The sequence below is a fragment of the Setaria italica genome, chromosome IX (assembly GCF_000263155.2).
Source record: "Setaria italica strain Yugu1 chromosome IX, Setaria_italica_v2.0, whole genome shotgun sequence".
In the NCBI taxonomy this organism is placed as follows: Eukaryota; Viridiplantae; Streptophyta; class Magnoliopsida; order Poales; family Poaceae; genus Setaria; species Setaria italica.
In genome coordinates this window covers 16,605,030-16,624,532 of record NC_028458.1, presented here as the reverse complement: position 1 = coordinate 16,624,532, position 19,503 = coordinate 16,605,030, and the positions used below count along the sequence as shown (strand labels likewise).

Genomic DNA, 19,503 nt, shown 5'->3' with positions numbered 1-19,503 from the left:
CCATCTGGACTAGTCGAATCCCGCACGGACGCGCAACACAAAGCACGGACGGGCTCGTCGGCTCCCTTTCTACTACTCACCCGTTTCAAATTTTCCTCTGTTAAACCCTACCCACCCGAATCTCCCCGGGCAGATCCAGTCAGCTCGCCGGAGGAATCCGCCGGAAGATTGCATCAAGCGGCGGGGAGGGGAGGAGGAGGCGGAGGCGGCTTCGGGAGGGTTAGGGCTGGGCGGGGTCGTCGCCGCCATGGAGGCTCAGGCGACGGCGACGGTGAAGGAGGCGCTCGCCGCGCTGTACCACCACCCGGACGACAGCATCCGCACCGCCGCCGACCGTTGGCTCCAGGAGTTCCAGCACACGCTCGATGCCTGGCAGGTGCGCGCATGCTTCTCCATTCGATCCGCCGCTCCCTGTTGGTGCCCTGAGCTGGGTTGGGGTTGGTTCCTGTGTTGCGGCTATTCTGGGAGCTGGAGGCTGCGATTTTGAGTCTGCGCGGGGTGGGATTTGGGTGCTCTCGTCTGGATTCAGCCTCACTAGGGCGAATTTTATCAGTATTCGGAGCGGCTCTGTAACTCTAGTGTGTTATTATTAGGGCCGTAGGAGTGGGGGGATTGCGACTAGATTTCTCGGATTGGGATTTCGTTCTGATCCTCTGGTGACTGCACATTTTGGCTGCTGCATCGCGAGGCTGCTGGTGGGATGGGTAATGCAGGACAGTTTTGGTCTCTGTTGGTGTGCATTAGTCTGGAAAACTCAAAGACTGGGCTTTTAGGTAGTGTTTAATTTCTTAACCATGTCAGCTCCTTCTACAGTGTTTAATTTCTTAACCCTGTTAGCTCCTTCCACATTAGGTTACTACTTTCTAGTGAATGTTGCTGATGCAAATCTGCACATTAGCTTCATTCAATTGTATTTTATGACTTCTATGCAAGTTTTTTGGGATGGACATGCAGATGCCACTGACAGAATGAACTTAGTTCATCTCCTGTAATAGGCGGTTGTGATGTGTTGCTGTGGCTATCCAGGCATTTGGGCTGACTGCTGTTAGGAAGTGATTGAAGAAGATGGAGTTTAGAGTTTCAAATCGACAATGCATGCATTTGTCACTCGTGGGGAATTCACCAAAGTTGATGCTTGCTTCAGTGTTTTCTAATTTCTTGTTCTATTGTGGGGACATTGTGTATTTGTATAAAATTTAGAATTTCATTTTGGCTTGGATCCTATTCTGGATTATGTTAGATGATTTTTTCTTTTACATTTTAGCTAGTCATTACCATTTTATACGTGGTTGTCAACTCGATCATATTTGAATGTTTTTCCCATCCTCCACATGCAGATAGCTGACAGTTTACTTCATGATGAAAGCAGTAATTTGGAAACTCTCATCTTCTGTTCTCAGACTCTCAGAAGCAAGGTAAAAAGAAGGGGCATAGCTATAATTTGCATGAACTATTTAGGAATGTCAAACTTAACTTAGTTCTCCTGGTGATTCTTAGTAATCTTGAATACCATTCCATGATATTTGTAGGTACAAAGGGACTTTGAAGAGTTACCCTCTGGAGCTTTTCGATCATTACAAGATTCTTTATACGTAAGCACCGTCTTGTGAAATTTCTTTTACAGAGTATCAATGTTATGAATTGTGGAAAGCAGTTAGCTAGGCCACATTGTAGCTCTAATGTGGTTTGCAACCTTGAAAGTGGCTTAAAAATATCACTTGTGTTTTTTACAAAGTAAACCACATATAAGTATTTTTGTATCATATTATTTTTCATATCTTGAAATATTTTGGAAGTCCAGTCATTAGTCTGACTTTCAAAAGAAAGCAATATAAGTGATTACAGACTGAAACAGTGAACAGAAATCTACAAAGACTCTATTTGCATCTAACCATGCTAATTTACAGCTACAGACTTCGAAACTAAAAACTATTTCTATTCCAAAGCCCTTAGTACTTTTGCTTGAATACGCAGGAGTGCTGCGTATCGTTGCATTAAGAAGAAGAAACACTGGACTACAACACACCCAAAGCACCCTCACATAAAACTAGACTAGAACACAAAAAACATATGCGCCTGTCACTCAAACACAACACAACCCAACCTGAAACAAGCATCCTGCCGATCACCTGACAGCGACCTCTAAATGAGCCCTTAGTAAATTAGTTATTTCCCTCACTCCCAGTAGGGGGCAACACCATTATTGATCATCAAGCCAAGACTTAGTGAATTAGTATCTACTACAAGGGCACATTTATTTTTTTGGGCAGTGAACACCTTTCTATCACTTTAAGGCCTGCCAAACAGACAAACCTTGGAAGTCGACTGCTGTGCATATATCGAGGTAGACCTACCGCTACCTTGGGCGTGATCGCTAGAACAATGCAGGGTATAATTTGTACCTCTTTGTGTTGTGCTATCAAGTAGAATCAGCTTTTGAAGCTCCATTGCAATGTATAATTGTATACTATGTTCTCGTATCTTGGCCTCGCGATTTCTTTACCTTGTAAGATCTGGCTGACCTTTTCAAGAGATTTGCTACTTTCCATTTTAACTTGGTGTTTTTGCAGGTATTGCTCAAAAAGTTTAATAAGGGACCACCAAAAGTTAGAACACAGGTAAAAAGATAGAATTAAGCAGATATTGTTTATGCTAACACAATTGTTGTGACACTACCACTCTTTGGATCATCTTCAGATTTGTATTGCAATTGCTGCTCTGGCTGTTCATGTACCTGTTGAGGACTGGGGAGCTGGTGGAATTGTGAATTGGCTTAGCGATGAAATGAAAGCTCATCCAGAATTTATTACTGGATTCCTTGAACTGCTGATAGTTTTGCCACAGGTCTGTAGATGTTCTTCATCTTTTTCTCAAACACGAACACTCTTATGCTACAGAATGGGGTTTAGCCACAACCCCCCAACCACCACTGCACCCATAAAAATGATTGTAGGGAAAGTAAAAATGGTGGCCCTTTTTTTTCTTGTTTTCTCACCATTTTACATACAAGGAGATTTAGTAAAGAAGAATCGATTTTTGCAAAGTCTTCTGGTTTAAAAACCACCGAAAGAATACTTCGATAACGTTTATACTGTTCCCGTCAAAATTAGCCTGCCCTCACTTCTGTCATCTCTTGCCATCTTTCCCTCCCGTCCTCTCCAAATCCCTACACTCTTCTTCCATCCTCTTTGACACTGCCATCTACCGCTTGCGACATGCTCTGCTCTAGACCAGGCTGCCACCACTGTACAGCTCCAGGGATCATGAGTCACGGAGATCCACAGATCTATGGCCACCCATGCCAATAGTGTGATCTGGGATGCACTTGCAACCAGTGCACACCCAAACTGGCACTGCCAGCCTTCTATCTTCCTGCATTTGAGCTTTGGTACCTTTCCAGCCACCTTACATGGATGGCTAGATCTGTTGTATCAGTTCTGGGCTTTTGTGGAAGATAATCTTCTTGCTCATAGCATTATATTAAACGAAGGTTTATTCATGTAACTTTTAACTTACCTACAAAGACTCGTGCATAAGACTAATATTGTTATGTAGTGTGTTGGTCTTGATAAAACTGAACTTTCTCCATTGTTTGTGTTTACAGGAAACTTCTAGTTATAAAATCGCGGCTCGTCCTGAACGGCGCAGACAATTTGAGAGTGATCTTTGTTCATCTGCTAATGTTGCTATTAATTTATTAACTGCTTGCATGGCTATTGACCAGCTGAAAGAACAGGTTAATCTCCTCCTCTTCAACATTTCCTTATGATACTAAGCCCTTAGTTGTCTTCTCAAATACCTAAGCCCTTAGGTGTTATGCTGCATAAAGCAAGTTATGCTTGCACATTCAAATTTTTTAGTGAGAGCTTAGCTATTGATTTCCTACCTGCTCTCGTACATTCATCTACAGGGTGCTTCCATGATTTGGTCCTTTAGGGGCTAACCCTCCTTTCTTTCATGAATTAGTACTTGTCCTTCAGTAGACAACCACCAAAGGAAGTCTCCCCTAGGAACTTGCAACCTCAATAACTTGGGAGCCATATTCTAGTTGCTGGTCCTTACTGCTTATATATATTCTGGCTGCACCACTAGAACTCTAGGAGACAGTGTCCAATCAAGAGGTAGTAACATAATGTGTTGTCCATTTATTAGTATGTGAATGTGATGCAACGATGTATATAAATTGAATGTGATGCAACGATGTATATAAACTAACTCAAATGTTAGTTTACAGACCTTTCTATGTTACATACAGCAAATACCACATGTTCATGTTATCTTTTGCGAGTTGCTGCATCCAATTTGGTATTTTAATGAGCTTTTTCAGGAACATAGAAGTAAACTAGCAATTCTGACATACATTTCAGCAGTGAGACGACAACCTGCATTTGTAGTTTATCTTTGATTGTTCCTTTGCAGGTTTTGGAGGGTTTTTCTTCTTGGCTTCGTTTCTGTCATGGGTATGAAGTTTCTGGTGTTTTGATTATGACGATTCATTCCTGTAAAGTGTAGCTGTTGTAGTATGTTTCATTCTATTCTTACGCTACTGCTGGTTAGCAGTATTGGCTTCTGGAATTGATTAAAATCTCTTTTCTGCCAGGATCTCTGCTTCTGAACTTGCATCGCATCCTTTGGTCCATATGGCACTCTCTTCATTGAACTCTGATCAATTTTTGGAGGCAGCTGTAAATGGTATTGTTTTGCATATGCCTGTAATTTCTATTGTATCCTGGCTGTTCACCTTTTGTCCTCTTGCCACATTTCCAATTGAATTTTATACACAATTGACCATTTTCTGGTGTGCTCTTGGTGTCATTATTATACTTAATTCAGTTACTGAGAACATCAAAACCTGAGATATCTTTTAGGTTATATTCTTACTGTTTATTAATTATTTCACGATCAAGATTCTATGCACCAAAACATTGCAGTGCTTGTATAATTATTGTTCTTTTTGGTGCTCATATGTCCAAGTGCCATTGCAAACAGTGACAGTCTTTAAACTGCGACTTCGTAAATTTCAATATAATATACATAGACATCCTAATAAATTTACAATAATGTGAAAGTATTTTCAACTTTCAAGGTGAACCAACGCATGCCAGTTTCATATGGTGATTAGATATCTACTAGAGAATGTTGACCAGACCTGAAAAGATCTTTTTTGCGAAGCAAGCTTATGATAGTTTGTCTGCATTCAAGGACACCACCTCAACATTTTTTTGCTGCCTGGAGGGTGTATATGAATAGTCAAGTGCAAAAGGAATAGTCCTTTTTATTTGGATGCAACCACACAATAACCTATTCCGTAAAATTGCTATGTAACTTGTACCAGGTATCTGGTTCCAGATATTCCCCGTTTAAGCAGGATTCCTAGAGCAGGTTCCAAGTTCGTAGCCAAACCACTGCATGATGTGTTGGTTTCGTGTTTTAACATGAGTTCAATGAGGGTCCAAGCTTCCATAACCAAATCAACTTCAACATGTGTCTCAAGAGGGTGATAAAGCTGGGAAGGTTTTGGCGCAGGTTTCAGATATGCATAGTTAGATAGGGCTCAAAGGTGGTAGCCTGCTTCACATATTGGTTCAAGGTATTAGTGACCCATTGGTTGGACTGTCGCTGTGGCAGTGTGCATAAAACTAGTAGGGGTTCAGTGATGGAGCACACTTTAGATCCAGCTCGAGGATATACCGTGTCTGCCTGTGTGCACATACTCACCTTGTTGCATCGTCATGAGCCTTGACTTCTTGTCTGCTTCCTGTGCAATACTCTTCTTGCATATTGCTTTTTGCAACATCATGTCCTCCATGTTCTCACGAACATAAAGCTACGCAGCCTGGCACACCAAACCCTTGTCCGTCCTCCCTGTTACAGAGGTCACAGAGAACAACTTCCAGCTTGAGCTTCTCTATAGGCGTAGTTGGCTAAAACAGGCAGAACTTTTCTTACTTAGACGATACTGACAAACCGCACCCTTGGAGGTTCTACATGCTCCATTTTTCTATTTTTGTTTCTATACAACATGGGACGTTAAGGCTACTGGTCATGTCGCCCTCATCGCTAGAATCAAAGATTGTGAGCAGCAGTCCTGCAGTTGCTGCTTGCCAATGAGTTGGTGGCTTCCCAGGGTTATGGAGTTGGTGTGCTCATTGGCAGTTGCCAAGATTGGATTCCACAAGCTGGTTTCTCCACGTGCCATTTTCGCAAAGACCTAGTTCACCTCCCCTGCAGCTGCTTCAGTTATGAAGTATCCTGTTAGCACTGCTAGCATGCATATGATGTTTGGGATTTCTTCAGCTTGGTTCTTATGATTCTGTTAATGAGGTTCACTCAGATCATATTGAACTGGGGATGGTTAGTAATCTGCCTTTCTTTCTTAATAAAAGGTGGAAACATGTCTGTTGCCTGCCCCAATTTGTGTGGGATTAAAGAGTCACTGTTATTTGCTCAGAATGCCTCCAAACAGCTTCTCAAGCTTATTTGTTTTGCTAGATTTTCTGGGCTTATAATGTAGTAAAAGCTGGTTTATGTGATAAGCTAAGCTTGGCCAAACCAACACTCGGAGCTGCTATAACTGTGAATGGCCTACTGGCCGTAGCTAGTGACTCCTAAAGATGACTAGTCAAGTAATTCTCATGTCTTTGGTTTTGTTGAAAGCTCATTAATATAGTTAACCTTCTAATTACCAGTTACATCTGAATTGATACATGCTACTGTATCTCATGGCTCTGGTACTACTGCTGAACAAATGCCGCTGATTCAAATTCTTGTCCCTCATATTATGGGTCTGAAAGAGCAGCTCAAAGATCCATCTAAGGTATGGCATATCTGACCATATTCTGCACAGATGATCGGTATATCTATTTGCCAAATTTCCCGTCATCATGTTTTGAGTTTTAATGTGTCTTCAATCTTCATACTTCATGCTTGTACCTATATTCAGTTGGACTAATGTACTTGCTTGGTGATTCAGGAAAATTCGAATTTTCTGTTAGCACTCTTATTTAAATTAGTAATGAGTTGCTCTAGCTCTCTTTTGGTTATCTTTCACTGGGATGTGCCACTTCGAATTAGCACACATAGAAAAAGTTAAAATGCTTTGTTGTTGTAACTGGGCTGATAAAGTTATTTTTTCCTCCTTAATACACAGTTTCCTGTCTGAACCATACTGCTTTGCCGTGTTTCTTAGCTTCTACTTTTTATGACCCACTGGCTTATTTTCAGGATGAAGAAGATGTAAAAGCTATTGCACGTTTATATGCAGACATGGGTGAATCCTATGTTGACTTAATTGCAGCAGGTAAATTTCATGAATATGCTGATTACCATTGATATTCGTCTCTTGCCACTGACCCATTTATTTTTATTGTTTGAGCTTTAACAGGTTCAGATGACTCCATTCACATTGTGAACGCACTGCTAGAAGTTACTTCTCATCTGGAATTTGACATCTCCTCTATGACATTTAATTTCTGGCACCGTCTTAAGCGTAACCTGATCAGGAGGTAGTTCACTATCCTCATCAAACATCATGTTTTTTACTTGAGAAATAATGTACTCAACGCTTCACATATTTTAGGGAGTCTTATGTATCTTTTGGATCTGAGGTGGCAATTGAAGCTGAGAGAAACAGAAGATTGCAAATATTCCGTCCTAAATTTGAAACTTTGGTGTCTCTGGTATGTATTTGAGGACTGCGGATTGTTAGTGTAATGTTCTCCTTGTATAACGTGTCATGCAATGGAAGCAGCAATGTCCAGTTGTCCACCGAGTTATTTTAGTTCACATGCCTTATTTCATATATTGTTTTGATCTCTGGATCAGGTCAGTTCTCGAGTTGAATACCCCGAGGATTACCACACCTTTTCAGAGGAAGACCGCAGGGATTTCAGACATGTTAGATACGGTACAGTACCTGATTCGTTTAGCTGGTTTCATCAGTCATTTTGCCTATTTTGTGCAGCACAGATGTAAAACATAATTAGGACCATTTGTTTTCAGCTGTTAGTGATGTATTACTTGATGCAACCGATGTTCTGGGAGGTGACTCAACACTAAAAGTACTTTCCACGAAGCTAGCTCAGGTGACTTTATTTCTTTCTTTGTTAGCTTTGCATTTTCCTATCTCAATGAATTTTGAAGTTTGTTTATTTTCTCGTTCTCGGTTACTTTGGCATCTTGTGCTCATTAGCACTATCAAGTTTCTTCTCTAGAAGATTTTTTTTGGGAACAATGGTGTTATTATGTCGCCATATCTAGTTTTGATAGAATGACTGTATTCCAACATAGGTTCCTCTGGCCTCTTTTTTGGGGTGGATATTGGGTTGGTGGACCTAATTGCTACTCAGTAGCGCTACAAGAGCTTGCAAATAAAAATTAGTATTTGTACCCCTCTGACATCTGATTTTAGATGTTAATAGTACATTGACCACACCATGCATGGGCTGCTTGAATGATGTCTAAGCATTTATCAACCATTCTATATCGTATACAGTTTCTATTCACCTACAAACAGTTATAACTACATAATTCATGAAGGATGTTATGTAAATGAGTCTCTTCAATAAAGACCGACCCTTTCATAAGTATGTAAACTTATGCATCTCGTAAGTATGTAAGATCTGATATTAATTTTCTTATTCATTTTCAATCCAAGTGGCTGTAGTTTTAAATTTTAATGGTCACATGCATACTGTGGATGCTGCATTTCTTTACTATCTTAAAATTTTGAATTGGTGGTGGTAGGCCCTTCCCCCCACCCTGCCATACTCTGCCGACAGGTGGGCACGCCCTCGCGCTCGGTGCTCTGTCCCCACGGCTCTCTCTCCCTCAATCTTTTTCCCCTTGGTCCTTCACTCTGTCCTCCTTGTATCTTTCTCTCACCCGCAGGGTCACTATAGAGCTAGAGGCCACCCACAAGCACTACAGTGAGAGCATGGTTACAGGTGCTTTTTCCGGTGGCTCTAGGCTTTTTACAAATATGGGAGGATCCATAGGTTCATGCAACTCCATGTCGATCCGATGACAGTCTTGTTACTCATGACACCCAGGAAGGCAATGGCTTTTGGCCTTCATTGGCCAGATCTGGCGGTGGATGTTGGATAATTGCTTAGCTCTTGTTTCACTCTTCCATTGACTATTGCCGTATATTAGCCTAATCTTTAAATTCTACTTTCTAAAATTTGTGGAATCTACTTTTTGCAATCCTTTTTATGTGAGTTCTGTAGTATGTCAGCTAGTAGGAGTCAATTTACAAGTAAAGAAGGAATTTCGATTTAGTTTCCTGAGCTAACTTTAGTTAAATGATGAAACGTTTGAATTAATTCCAACATTTATAATTTGTTCAACGCCACTCTTTCCTGTTCCTTGTTTTTTCATACTTGCCTAATTTTTAAGACTAGTAGCCTTACAGCTGTGTGCATGAGTGCATCATGTTAGTCACAGAAAATCATTATTTCTGGCACCTATATAATGCAGATAATGTGGAGTTTGTCCGTCCAGTTAATCTAATTTGGGATATAATGAATAAACATTACTTGGGGACACCTCTTGCTTGTGTTGTTGATATCGGACTCATACTCAGGAGAACATGCAATAACAAAACTTTTGGTCACTCGTCTTTTGTTCTTGAGTTTCAATGCATCTCTCCTTTCTGGATAGTAACAACATAAGGATTATATCCATTAACATCAGGCCTCAGTTGTCTTTCAAACTGACTACTGCCTGCCCAGATTTGTATAGAAAAAAAAAACTCTTAAGCTCTCAATAATAAAAGTTTTGCACTTCTGTATTTTAGGCATATGGAAGCTGCAACAATGAGCAGAACCCCAAGTGGCAACCTGTAGAGGCTGCCCTGTTCTGTATACAAGCAATTGCGAAATCAGTCTCAGTTGAAGAGAGAGAAATTTTACCACAGGTATGGATAGCATATTGAGTGTTCCATAATGCTATTGGTTGGTGTTCTTTCTCAACTAGATTATGTACATCTTCCTGTGGAAAGCTACCTTCTTCCGTGCTTGGAACATGAACTTCCTGCTGTTGTTTGCACTGGATTCATATTTGGTGTTGACCTAGTGCTGTTATTGTTTTCTAAAGGTTATGTCACTGCTTCCCTGCCTTCCTCAGCATGAGCAGTTGCTGCAAACAGGTATCTTTTCACTCTGCAGATAGTTCAGAAATCCTTTATCTCACTATTTTTTATTTTATTTTATGCTGTGCCTGCCCTGTAGTTTTTTATTAAGATGCTAGTGTTTATTACAAGATAGGGCTGCTTGTTAATTTTTGTTACTGAGTTACTGGTTGTTAACTTTGACCCTACTAATTACCTGCTTTTGAATAATAACCATGCGAGAAATGGTTTGCATGAACTGCTTCTGAAATATACTTGCAGTCTGTTCGACCATTGGATCATTTTCAAAATGGATTGATGCTGCGCCAGCTGAAATATCCATTCTCCCACCTTTAGTTGATATTCTCAATAAGGGTATGAGTACATCAGAGGATACAGCTGCGGCTGCTTCTATGGCGTTCAAGTATATATGTGAAGGTATGTATCAGCATCTGCCGAGCAGTGTCTTTTCTTTGCGCATCTGTTTCAGAATCATCATCTTTATTAATAAGTCTAGCTCGGTATTGTTGAGCTATTGCCTGTTACTGTAGTAAAAATTGAGATGGGCCATTTTATTAATTGCCACTCATGATTTGTCACACCATCGCCTCACTGACTTGTGATCACATCTGAGGGCAGATCCTGAAGTGCCATTGAATAGTGTGGGGAGACCTAAAGTTTGTGCTTGTTCTGAAATTTTGCCCAGACTTGTGTTTTTATGCCATAAATTATTCACTGTTTTTTATTCATCCTTTTTTGGCAACAAGACTGTAGGAGAAAGTTCTCGGGATCCTTGGATGGCCTCTTCCAGATATACCATATTGCAATCAGTGGAGTTGGTGGTTATAAAGTTTCTTCAGAGGACTCGTTGCATTTGGTTGAAGCCCTAAGGTTATAATTCATCCAATCCACTTTAGCTATTTTGTAAACCTTTTTGGTTTTCTCAAGTACTCACGGTACATGCTATTGCATTTTGTTACATTTCGATCAGTGTGGTTATTACGACGCTTCCACAAGAATCTGCTAGAACGGCCCTGGAGTTAATCTGCCAGCCAGTAATCAATCCCTTGCAAGTAAGTAGAAAATTTTGATAGTCAATTGGCCCTGGCTAGTGTACCCATTCTAATTTGTTTACTTTGATAAAAGGAATTAATCCAGCAAGGTGATCAAGTTCTTCAACAAGTCCCTGCTCGGCAGTTAACTGTACATATAGACCGCTTATCAAGCATTTTCAGGTGGTGGCCTTCCATTTGTAAATTTCTTCCATCGAAAAATATGTTTGTTTACTAAATCCCCCAAATTGTTCCAGCAATGTGAAACATCCAGAAGTAGTTGCTGAAGCTGTAGATAGATATTGGCCAACACTCAAAAGTATCTTTGATCAGTAAGTATGGTACCATGGAGTTGTTGACAGAAGTTCCTATTACTGTTACATTCATGAATGATCTTGTCAACTCCTACTTTATCAAAATACTCTTTTGCACAGGCGAGCATGGGATACGCGCACCATGGAGTCAATATGCCGATCTTGCAAATTTGCTGTAAGTTTATAACTTATTTATGCACGGATATTAATTGTTTGATACAACTTCTGTTAAAATCTAATGCAAGTAGTATTAGGAATGTGTGATGGAAGTTATCTTTTATCAAACATGTAGTTTGAATAACTCTGGTTCCTAATGTTCCTTGATACCAGATGTTATGAACCCTAGTTCATTAGGGTTAAACACCGCCAGGAAGATAGTTGGGTGGAGTTGGCTTGGGGGGAGACTAGGCTATTAGGGGGCTCGGGATGATGAATTCTTCTTCATTGATTGATTGAAAGGAGATACAATCCCATCCTTATATAGATGATAACACTTGAACCTTAATAAACTATTCTCTAGAATCAAGGAAATAATCTGATCTAATCTAATATCTACGTGAGGGGTAGATGGGCTGGCCCTCCAGCCACCCATAACACTTAGCCTTACTAGTTTCAGTTTAACATGCCCAATGCACCAGGGTGCTTGTCATAAAGGTGTTTTATGTAGTTTGTATCATTTGAAATTCTGGGCTTTGTAGACTGCTGTTTCAGTTATTATTGCGCACTAATATAGCTGTGCCCATAATATTGGAGTAGGAGGAGATTACAAGCTTTTCACTTCTAGGAAGAGCACTAAAGCAGATCACAAATATCTCATGTGGTTACTTCAGTACCCTCCGGATATTCACTATGCACTGGCTAATGCTAACATGTTTTTTCTGGGTGAAGGTAAGGACATGCGGAAGGGCCATGGGAACGACGATTGGTGCAATGCTTGAAGAAATCCAAACTCTTTACCAACAACACAAGCAGTCTTGCTTCCTTTACCTGTCCAGTGAAGTTATCAAGGTTGATTTATTTTTTTAAAGAGTCAACTAATTAATTTGAACTGTATTTTCCCCTCTCTGACAATTCTTTCTTTGCAGATATTTGGGTCTGATCCATCTTGTGCGGGTTATCTTACTAGCTTGATACAAATACTTTTCAGCCATACAGTACAGCTTCTCAGAACAATTCAAGTAATTATTCTTGGTTTTCATTCCTAGGTCACAGTAACATATTGGCAACACAAAGGTTGACTTGAGTCGCATTATATATTTTCAGGATTTTACAGCTAGACCAGATATAGCTGATGATTGCTATCTGTTAGCATCAAGATGTATACGTTACTGTCCCAATCTATTTGTACCTACAGAAATGTTTCAAAGATTGATTGACTGTGCAATGGCTGGTATAACTATACAGCACAGGTAATGGCCTGAAGATAAAGTACATTTGAGGAAGACTAAAATGCTTGAGTTGGCTCAACTCTGAAATGCTCTATACATAAAGCAACAAGTCCCTTATTGTTACATATCAAAAACATTTCAGATTTGATCCATGTTTGAGCATCTAGCAGTCATGCTCAAATGCTTTATTTATGAAAATGATATTTATGTTCCCTGTGTTCTATTTTACTGCATTGAAGTCTAATGTTGCCTAATTTTTATGTAACAGGGAAGCATGTAAATCGATATTGTCTTTTCTATCAGACGTCTTTGACCTTCCAAACTCATCTGATGGGGGGAATTACCGAGAATTTATTAACACAATCGTACTTCAGCGTGGTGCCACCCTTACTAGAATAATGATTGCTGCCTTAACAGGGGCATTGCCATCTGGTCGTTTGGAAGAGGTATGTTGTAAGATCGTGTGGTGTTTTCTTTTGCTATACCTTAAGGCTTCTGGAAACTTGCAAAGGCATGAACCAACAGTTTCCTGTATTATCAAATATTTTATAGTAATTGATACAGAGGCAAATATAGCTCTCCTGTTTGAAGAAAGTATTGTCAAAACATATGTTTCTTATTTGGTCACAAAATCAAGGGGAAACCCTTCTAACCACGGCGCAACATTTTGGATCAAATCGTCAGTTCCTTGCTGAATTATCTCATCAGATTCTATTTAGTCACTATGTGTTCGTCATTATAAGAATATAGGAAAAAAATGAGTGTACAAGCAACCCATGAAGGCCTTCCTGCTAGACTGGTTTACTACTTTACATGCAGTTTGTGTTTATTTCTATACTATTATAGTGATTTTTGCATTCGTGCCACCCAGTTGTAAATAAGTTGCATTACTTTTACTTTCCGTCATGACATTTTTTAAAAGAAATTTCATTCCAAAATGTGTACACTCTACTGACTTGGTCAGTCTGTCCAAATGTCAGAGTTGTACTGCAGGAAAAAGTCTTGGTCAAGGCCTGGCCATGAAATCACTAACTGCACTATGGCATGCAAGCGACCATTGTGCATAAAATTGACATGCAAATACCAATTGTAATGGCCTTGAACTCAACCGCACCATGGACCTTACTATTCTGATATTGGTTTGTTAGAACTTGCCTTGATTATTTTTCTTTTGCCAAAGTTAGGCATTTGTTTGCCCTGCCATGAGTAAGTGGCCGTAGTTAGGTAGTTTCTTGTATCCCTGCTAAAAAACTCAGAGCAAAGCAAGGTAACACGATGATAATTGATGAATGGATTTATATCTTTTTTCATGGAATTTTGCAGGTATCTTATGTTCTGCTGTCACTTAGCAGAGCGTTTGGTGAGAACATGCTGAATTGGGCAAGGGAAAGTATTAATCTTATACCACCACAAGCCCTAACAGATGCAGAACGCTTGCGTTTCTTGAACATTATATCAGACGCTGCATCTGGGTCTAGTCTTCATACCATAACAGACAGATTTGGGGAAATCTCTGATGTTTGTAGACGAAACAAGACTGTGCAAGACCTAGTTCAAAGTGCCTTGCGGCCTCATGAGTTGACCTTCATGGTGGTTCCACAACAGCTGTCATAACTGGATATCTCTGCAAGGCAGGTTCAGAATGCCGCTTCATGCATGTTTTCAGTTGAGAAAGCCACTTTGATTCGGTGTTGATGCAAGACTCACACATCATCTCGGGATTTTTTTTCCAAGTTCATACAGGTTTGAGTTGCGGCACCATACAGTTGAGATTTGTTCAGAGCATAGATAGGTCAGTAGCCATTGTAATTCTTTCGTGTTCCACCTTTGTACATGTGCCGTACATTGTGTATGCGGGGGATAGAGGTCGTGTTGTATTAACTCGAAAGCAGTGTTATACTGGGTGTAACAGGCAGATCACGCAGAATGGTGATCTTCCGTGGGCCTGATTTTACGTTGGCCGGTCAGCTTCTTTTTTGTAAAGTGAGGTGGCCATCAATTTTATTATGTATACTTATACCGACTGTTGAAGGGTGTCAGGAAAGAGCATGTTTCCATTCTCTTGATCGCTGGAGATCTTTATGGGCCCAAATGTGATGGCCTTCTGGCTTGATGAATACGTAAACACACCGGGATTCAGTGTCAATTTAAGAAATTTCTGCGGTGGCCTTGAACCAAGGGCAGATGTTTGAACTAATTAGCAAACTGGCAGTGCAGCATGTTATGCCCAAAGGATCAAACGATAACTACCTAAGCAAAGCCTCTCGCCTTCAAATTGAGCTGCAGCACTTCATGGTCAAGTGGCCCAAGAAAAGCCCGTTGTCTGAAACGAGCCGGCCGTGGCTCTCCTCTTTTCATTCTTTTTTATTTTTTCTTGAAAATTTGCCGTGACTCGAACCAAGCACAGGGCCACGCATCTGGAGGTTGACGGAGAAGAGTGCAGGGCTACGCCTACGCATCACCATTCAACAGCTTCGGATCCTGTATCGCTGGAGATCTGGTACCTTGTAAGAACGGACATGGCGAACTCAACGAACAATCACTCGATCAGTTCAAGGAACCAGACAGGCAGGGCCGCAAACAGGCGCACGTGCTACCTAGCAGTAGAAGCAAGCAGCCTACGATCGAATCCTGACTGGCTGACCCTCTAAACCGGGCAAATAGAGAAACAGCCGTCCATGCTCCCCTCATGGTTTTTTTTATTTTTTTTTATAGAATCAACGGGGCAAGAAGCCCATAACTTTTCGTTACACAAAATCGACAAGTCAGAATTCCACGAGCGGATTGGTGCTCGGAGATAGAAGAACATGGGGAGGGAGGAAGAGAGAATAAGCTTGGAGGGGTTCTACATCCAGGCGGCTTGGAGCACGGCAGATCCAAAGCTTGACGTGTTCGCAGAGCTGCCTGGCGATGTCGCGCGGCGAGAGGCGGTGGGCATAAAAAACCATCTTGTTGCGGGCCTTCCAAGTCACCCAAAGCACGGCGAGCGCCGCAGTGTGTCCGATCGGCGGCGGCGAAGTGCTGAAGATCTGGGTGATCGATTCTGCGGTCTCGAGCGGAGACGTTGGGGGAGCGTGCGAGGGCAGAACCGCTTCCCACAAAGGCGCCAGAGACGAGGACATGCGGCGAACAGGTAATCGGTGTCCTCCTGTATTCTAGTGCATAACGGGCAGTCTGGCGAGTCAAGGGCGCCATGGCAATGCAGGAACGCGCGGGTGCGCGTGCGTCCATGTCGGAGGATTTAGAAGAAGATCTGCACTTTCTTCGGCGCGAAGGTGTCCCAGTTGAATTCTGTCATGGGCGGAGCTCCAACCGGGGTGCGGATGGCGTTGTAGAAGTCCGTTGCTCGGGGTGTTGGCAATCACGCTCCGGGCACCCATCGGCCGTCTAGCCGTTGCTGCAGCTCCAATTCAGCGATGGCGCCGGTGAGAAGCCCAAGCTCCGTGCTGATGGCAGACGTGAGCCGGGGCTGCGGGCCGTCGTCAGGGATCCCGCCCGCCGCGGCCACCTCCGCCACGGTGATGTCGACGTCGAGGCAGTGTGAGTAGGGCGGGGAGAGCGTTGCGGAGCACACCGATCTCAGCCCAGTGGTCATGCCAGAAGGAGGTCGTCGCTCCATCCCCCACCGATACCATGGTGAGGGCACGGTACCGAGGATCAACGCTTTGATCGCCCCCCAGCACGGCGTCTCCTCGTCAGCATACCCGCCGTCCGTCGTACCAGAGGCGCATCCAATCCGTCTACGGTTACTTTCTCCAGCGAAGAGCCTGTGGACGTGCTTCATTAGGAGGCTCCTGTTGAGGGTCGTCAGATCCTTCAGCCCCAGGCCGCCGTCTTGGATTGGAACGCACTCCTAAAACCAAGACGCAGGCGCATGGTGCCAGAAGAGAGACGACGCTGTTGCAGCACAGGAGGACGGTCACGCTCCATCCATCCATCCACTAGAGAACGTCCACGCAGACATGTCGTGCGTTACGCCAGAAACGATTTGTTTGTGCTGTCACGTCAAAATTAGTGTGCTGGGGGTGGAATTCGTACATGCCAGCACAAAGGTGTTCGGAGCTGCCGGGCTGGTACCCACCAGCACACATGCCGCCCAGATAAAGCCGTGAACAGCTTCTTCCCCAGCCAACCTTCCATTTGGAGAGCTTGCGTGAGAGGAGCTCAGGAAAAGTTTCAAAAATACCAAATCTAAGGGGGAAGATTCTTCCCCTGTTTTCTTTGGAGGAGGTGGCTACAAAAAGGTAAGTTTGTGCCATTCCAACCTTCTTTTTCAACTTCTATCCATCATTTCTAACTTCATTAGGTTGTCATCTAGATCTAGACCTAGAAGAGAGAGGAGGAAGAGAGAGAAAATAACTAGAGATGGATTATTTTTTAAATAAAATTCTATGATCATATTATAATCATTACAACGCTATGTTTGTCATTTTAATATAATATAGAATTGAGTTTGATTATATTTTTTCTACTCATTAATTATTACATCCATAATTTTAATTAATGAGTTTGATTGAGTTTAATATATAATTGAGTTTAATTTTTTTCTTCTGCTTATTAGTTATTACATCCATGCTTTAATTGAGTTTCATTTAGGATAATATAGAATTATTTTTTATTATATTTCTTCCTACTATTAGTTACTACATTCATAATTTAATTGAGTTTATAGAATTGCGACCCATAGCTCATTAAATTAGTTAATATAATATAGAATTGTTGTCATAGGTTGTCAGAGGTATCAAAGTTTGTGGAGGCTGTGGAGAAGCATGCTCGCATTTGCAAGACAAAGCAAATACATTGTCCGTATTTTGACTGTAGCAACAATATTGTATGGGAGGATACTGATGTCATCAAGAGGCATTTGATAAAGCGAGATTTTATGGATGGATACACAATTTGGTCCCAACATGGTGGGAGATACTTTCAACAACATATACATCGATACTGGCTCTGATGAAGTGGGTGGTGATGATGTAAGCGAAAATGACCATGTTATGATGGATGATGATTATGACTATGGAGATCAAAATAGTGATCAAACAGATGCGCGTGTGGGACCACAAGTGGATGAGGAACGTGATATTGATATGGAGGACATGTTACGCCACATTGAACCGGAAGTGTCGCTAGGGAGTGCTAAAGGGTTAGAGAATTTCGAGACACTCAAGAAGGTAGCAAAGGACTGTATGTATGAGGATGTGGGAAGGAGTGGACAATGTTACATTTCATCCTTCATTTTTTGATCCTGAAGGCTAAACTCGGCTGGTCAGACAATAGTTTCAATGATTTCCTTGATCTGCTTTGCAAGTTGCTCCCGAAGCCTAACTTTGTGTCAAAAAAACATGCGAAGCAAGAAGATTATCAATCCATTGAAGATGCGTGTGCAAAGAATACACGCGTGCAGGAACCACTACATATTTGTACCGTGGTGAGTACGCAACATTGGAAAAGTATCCAAATTGCGATGCTAGCCGTTACAAAAGTAATGCCGATTTCTGTGAGGACCGTGCCGGTTCCTCCATCGGGAATAAGAGGAAGAAGGGTGCAAAGAAAAGTGTTGGTGCTCAAGTGGAGGACGAGTCCTGTATAGGTAGTGACACAATGACTCAGCGCAAAGCCCCTACCTTGGTGATGTGGTACTTGCCGGTGGTGGATCGTCTGAAACATTTGTTCTCAAACCTAAAAACCGCTAAAATAATGACTTGGCATGTTGATCGCCCAGTAAAGGCTGACAGAAAGGTTCGACATCCTTCCGATGCTCACCAGTGGAGGACCTTCGATGCCAATCATCCAGTGTTTTCAGATGAAAAAAGAAATGCACGGTTCACGTTGAGTACAGACGACATGAATCCGTTTGGTGAAAGAAGCAACACGCACAACACATGGCCAGTGCTGATGACCATATACAACCTTCCCCCATGGCTATGTCACAAGAGAAAGTTTCTTTTGCTAATCATTCTCATACAATGCCCGAAGGAACCTGGCATCGACATAAATGTTTTCCTTGAGCCATTGATGGAAGATATGCAGAAGCTTTGGAAAGATGGGGTTCGGATGTGGGATGAGTACGGATAGGAGCACTTCACACTAAAGGTCATTATCTTTGTTACCGTCAATGATTATCCCACCCTATTTGCCTTGATAGGTCAAAAGATAAGACAACATGCGTAGTTTGCTTGGATGGAACATCATATGTGTACCTTAAGGGATCTATGAAGACAGTGTTCATGTGGCATAAGCGCTTCTCATTGAAGACGCACAAATATCGCAGGATGAATGACTTTTTCAATGGCACCAATGAGAATGATTTTGCTCCAAAACCAGCTACGGGTAAAATAGTATTTGAAATGTATGAGAAGGTCAAGTTCAAAATTGGTAAGAAGTCATTAGGTGGTGCTGGCAATTCACATAGGGGAAGGAAGTAGGCTGAAACTACATACGTCACAAACGTGCCGTTTAAGAAAATGTCTATCTTCTTTAAGCATTTGCCAGACTGGCAAGAGCTGGTGGTGCGCCATGTAATTGATGGGATGCATCTTCAGAAGAATGTGTTGATAGCACCATCAGATTCTTGGGCTTATCAGGTAAGGCAAAGGATGAACTAAAATCACGTAAGGATCTAGTTGACCTTCAAATGA

At 41.8% G+C, this 19,503-nt stretch overlaps 1 protein-coding gene across 1 annotated transcript; it reads left to right on the top strand.

Annotated features, from left to right (window-relative positions):
- The first annotated feature begins 9 nt into the window (after nucleotides 1-9).
- On the top strand, nucleotides 10-14,928 carry LOC101761084 (transportin MOS14). Its single transcript, XM_004982808.4, has 27 exons — nucleotides 10-376; nucleotides 1,338-1,415; nucleotides 1,530-1,592; nucleotides 2,571-2,618; nucleotides 2,698-2,844; nucleotides 3,605-3,736; nucleotides 4,420-4,460; nucleotides 4,601-4,692; nucleotides 6,690-6,817; nucleotides 7,225-7,300; nucleotides 7,385-7,505; nucleotides 7,580-7,679; nucleotides 7,825-7,906; nucleotides 8,002-8,084; nucleotides 9,797-9,916; nucleotides 10,096-10,147; nucleotides 10,391-10,546; nucleotides 10,876-10,999; nucleotides 11,100-11,181; nucleotides 11,255-11,343; nucleotides 11,418-11,492; nucleotides 11,595-11,649; nucleotides 12,363-12,482; nucleotides 12,560-12,652; nucleotides 12,738-12,883; nucleotides 13,131-13,308; nucleotides 14,186-14,928. Exons 1-27 carry the CDS (start codon nucleotides 248-250, stop codon nucleotides 14,474-14,476), a joined length of 2,901 nt encoding a protein of 966 aa, XP_004982865.1. The 5' UTR covers nucleotides 10-247; the 3' UTR covers nucleotides 14,477-14,928.
- The last annotated feature ends 4,575 nt before the right edge of the window (nucleotides 14,929-19,503 follow it).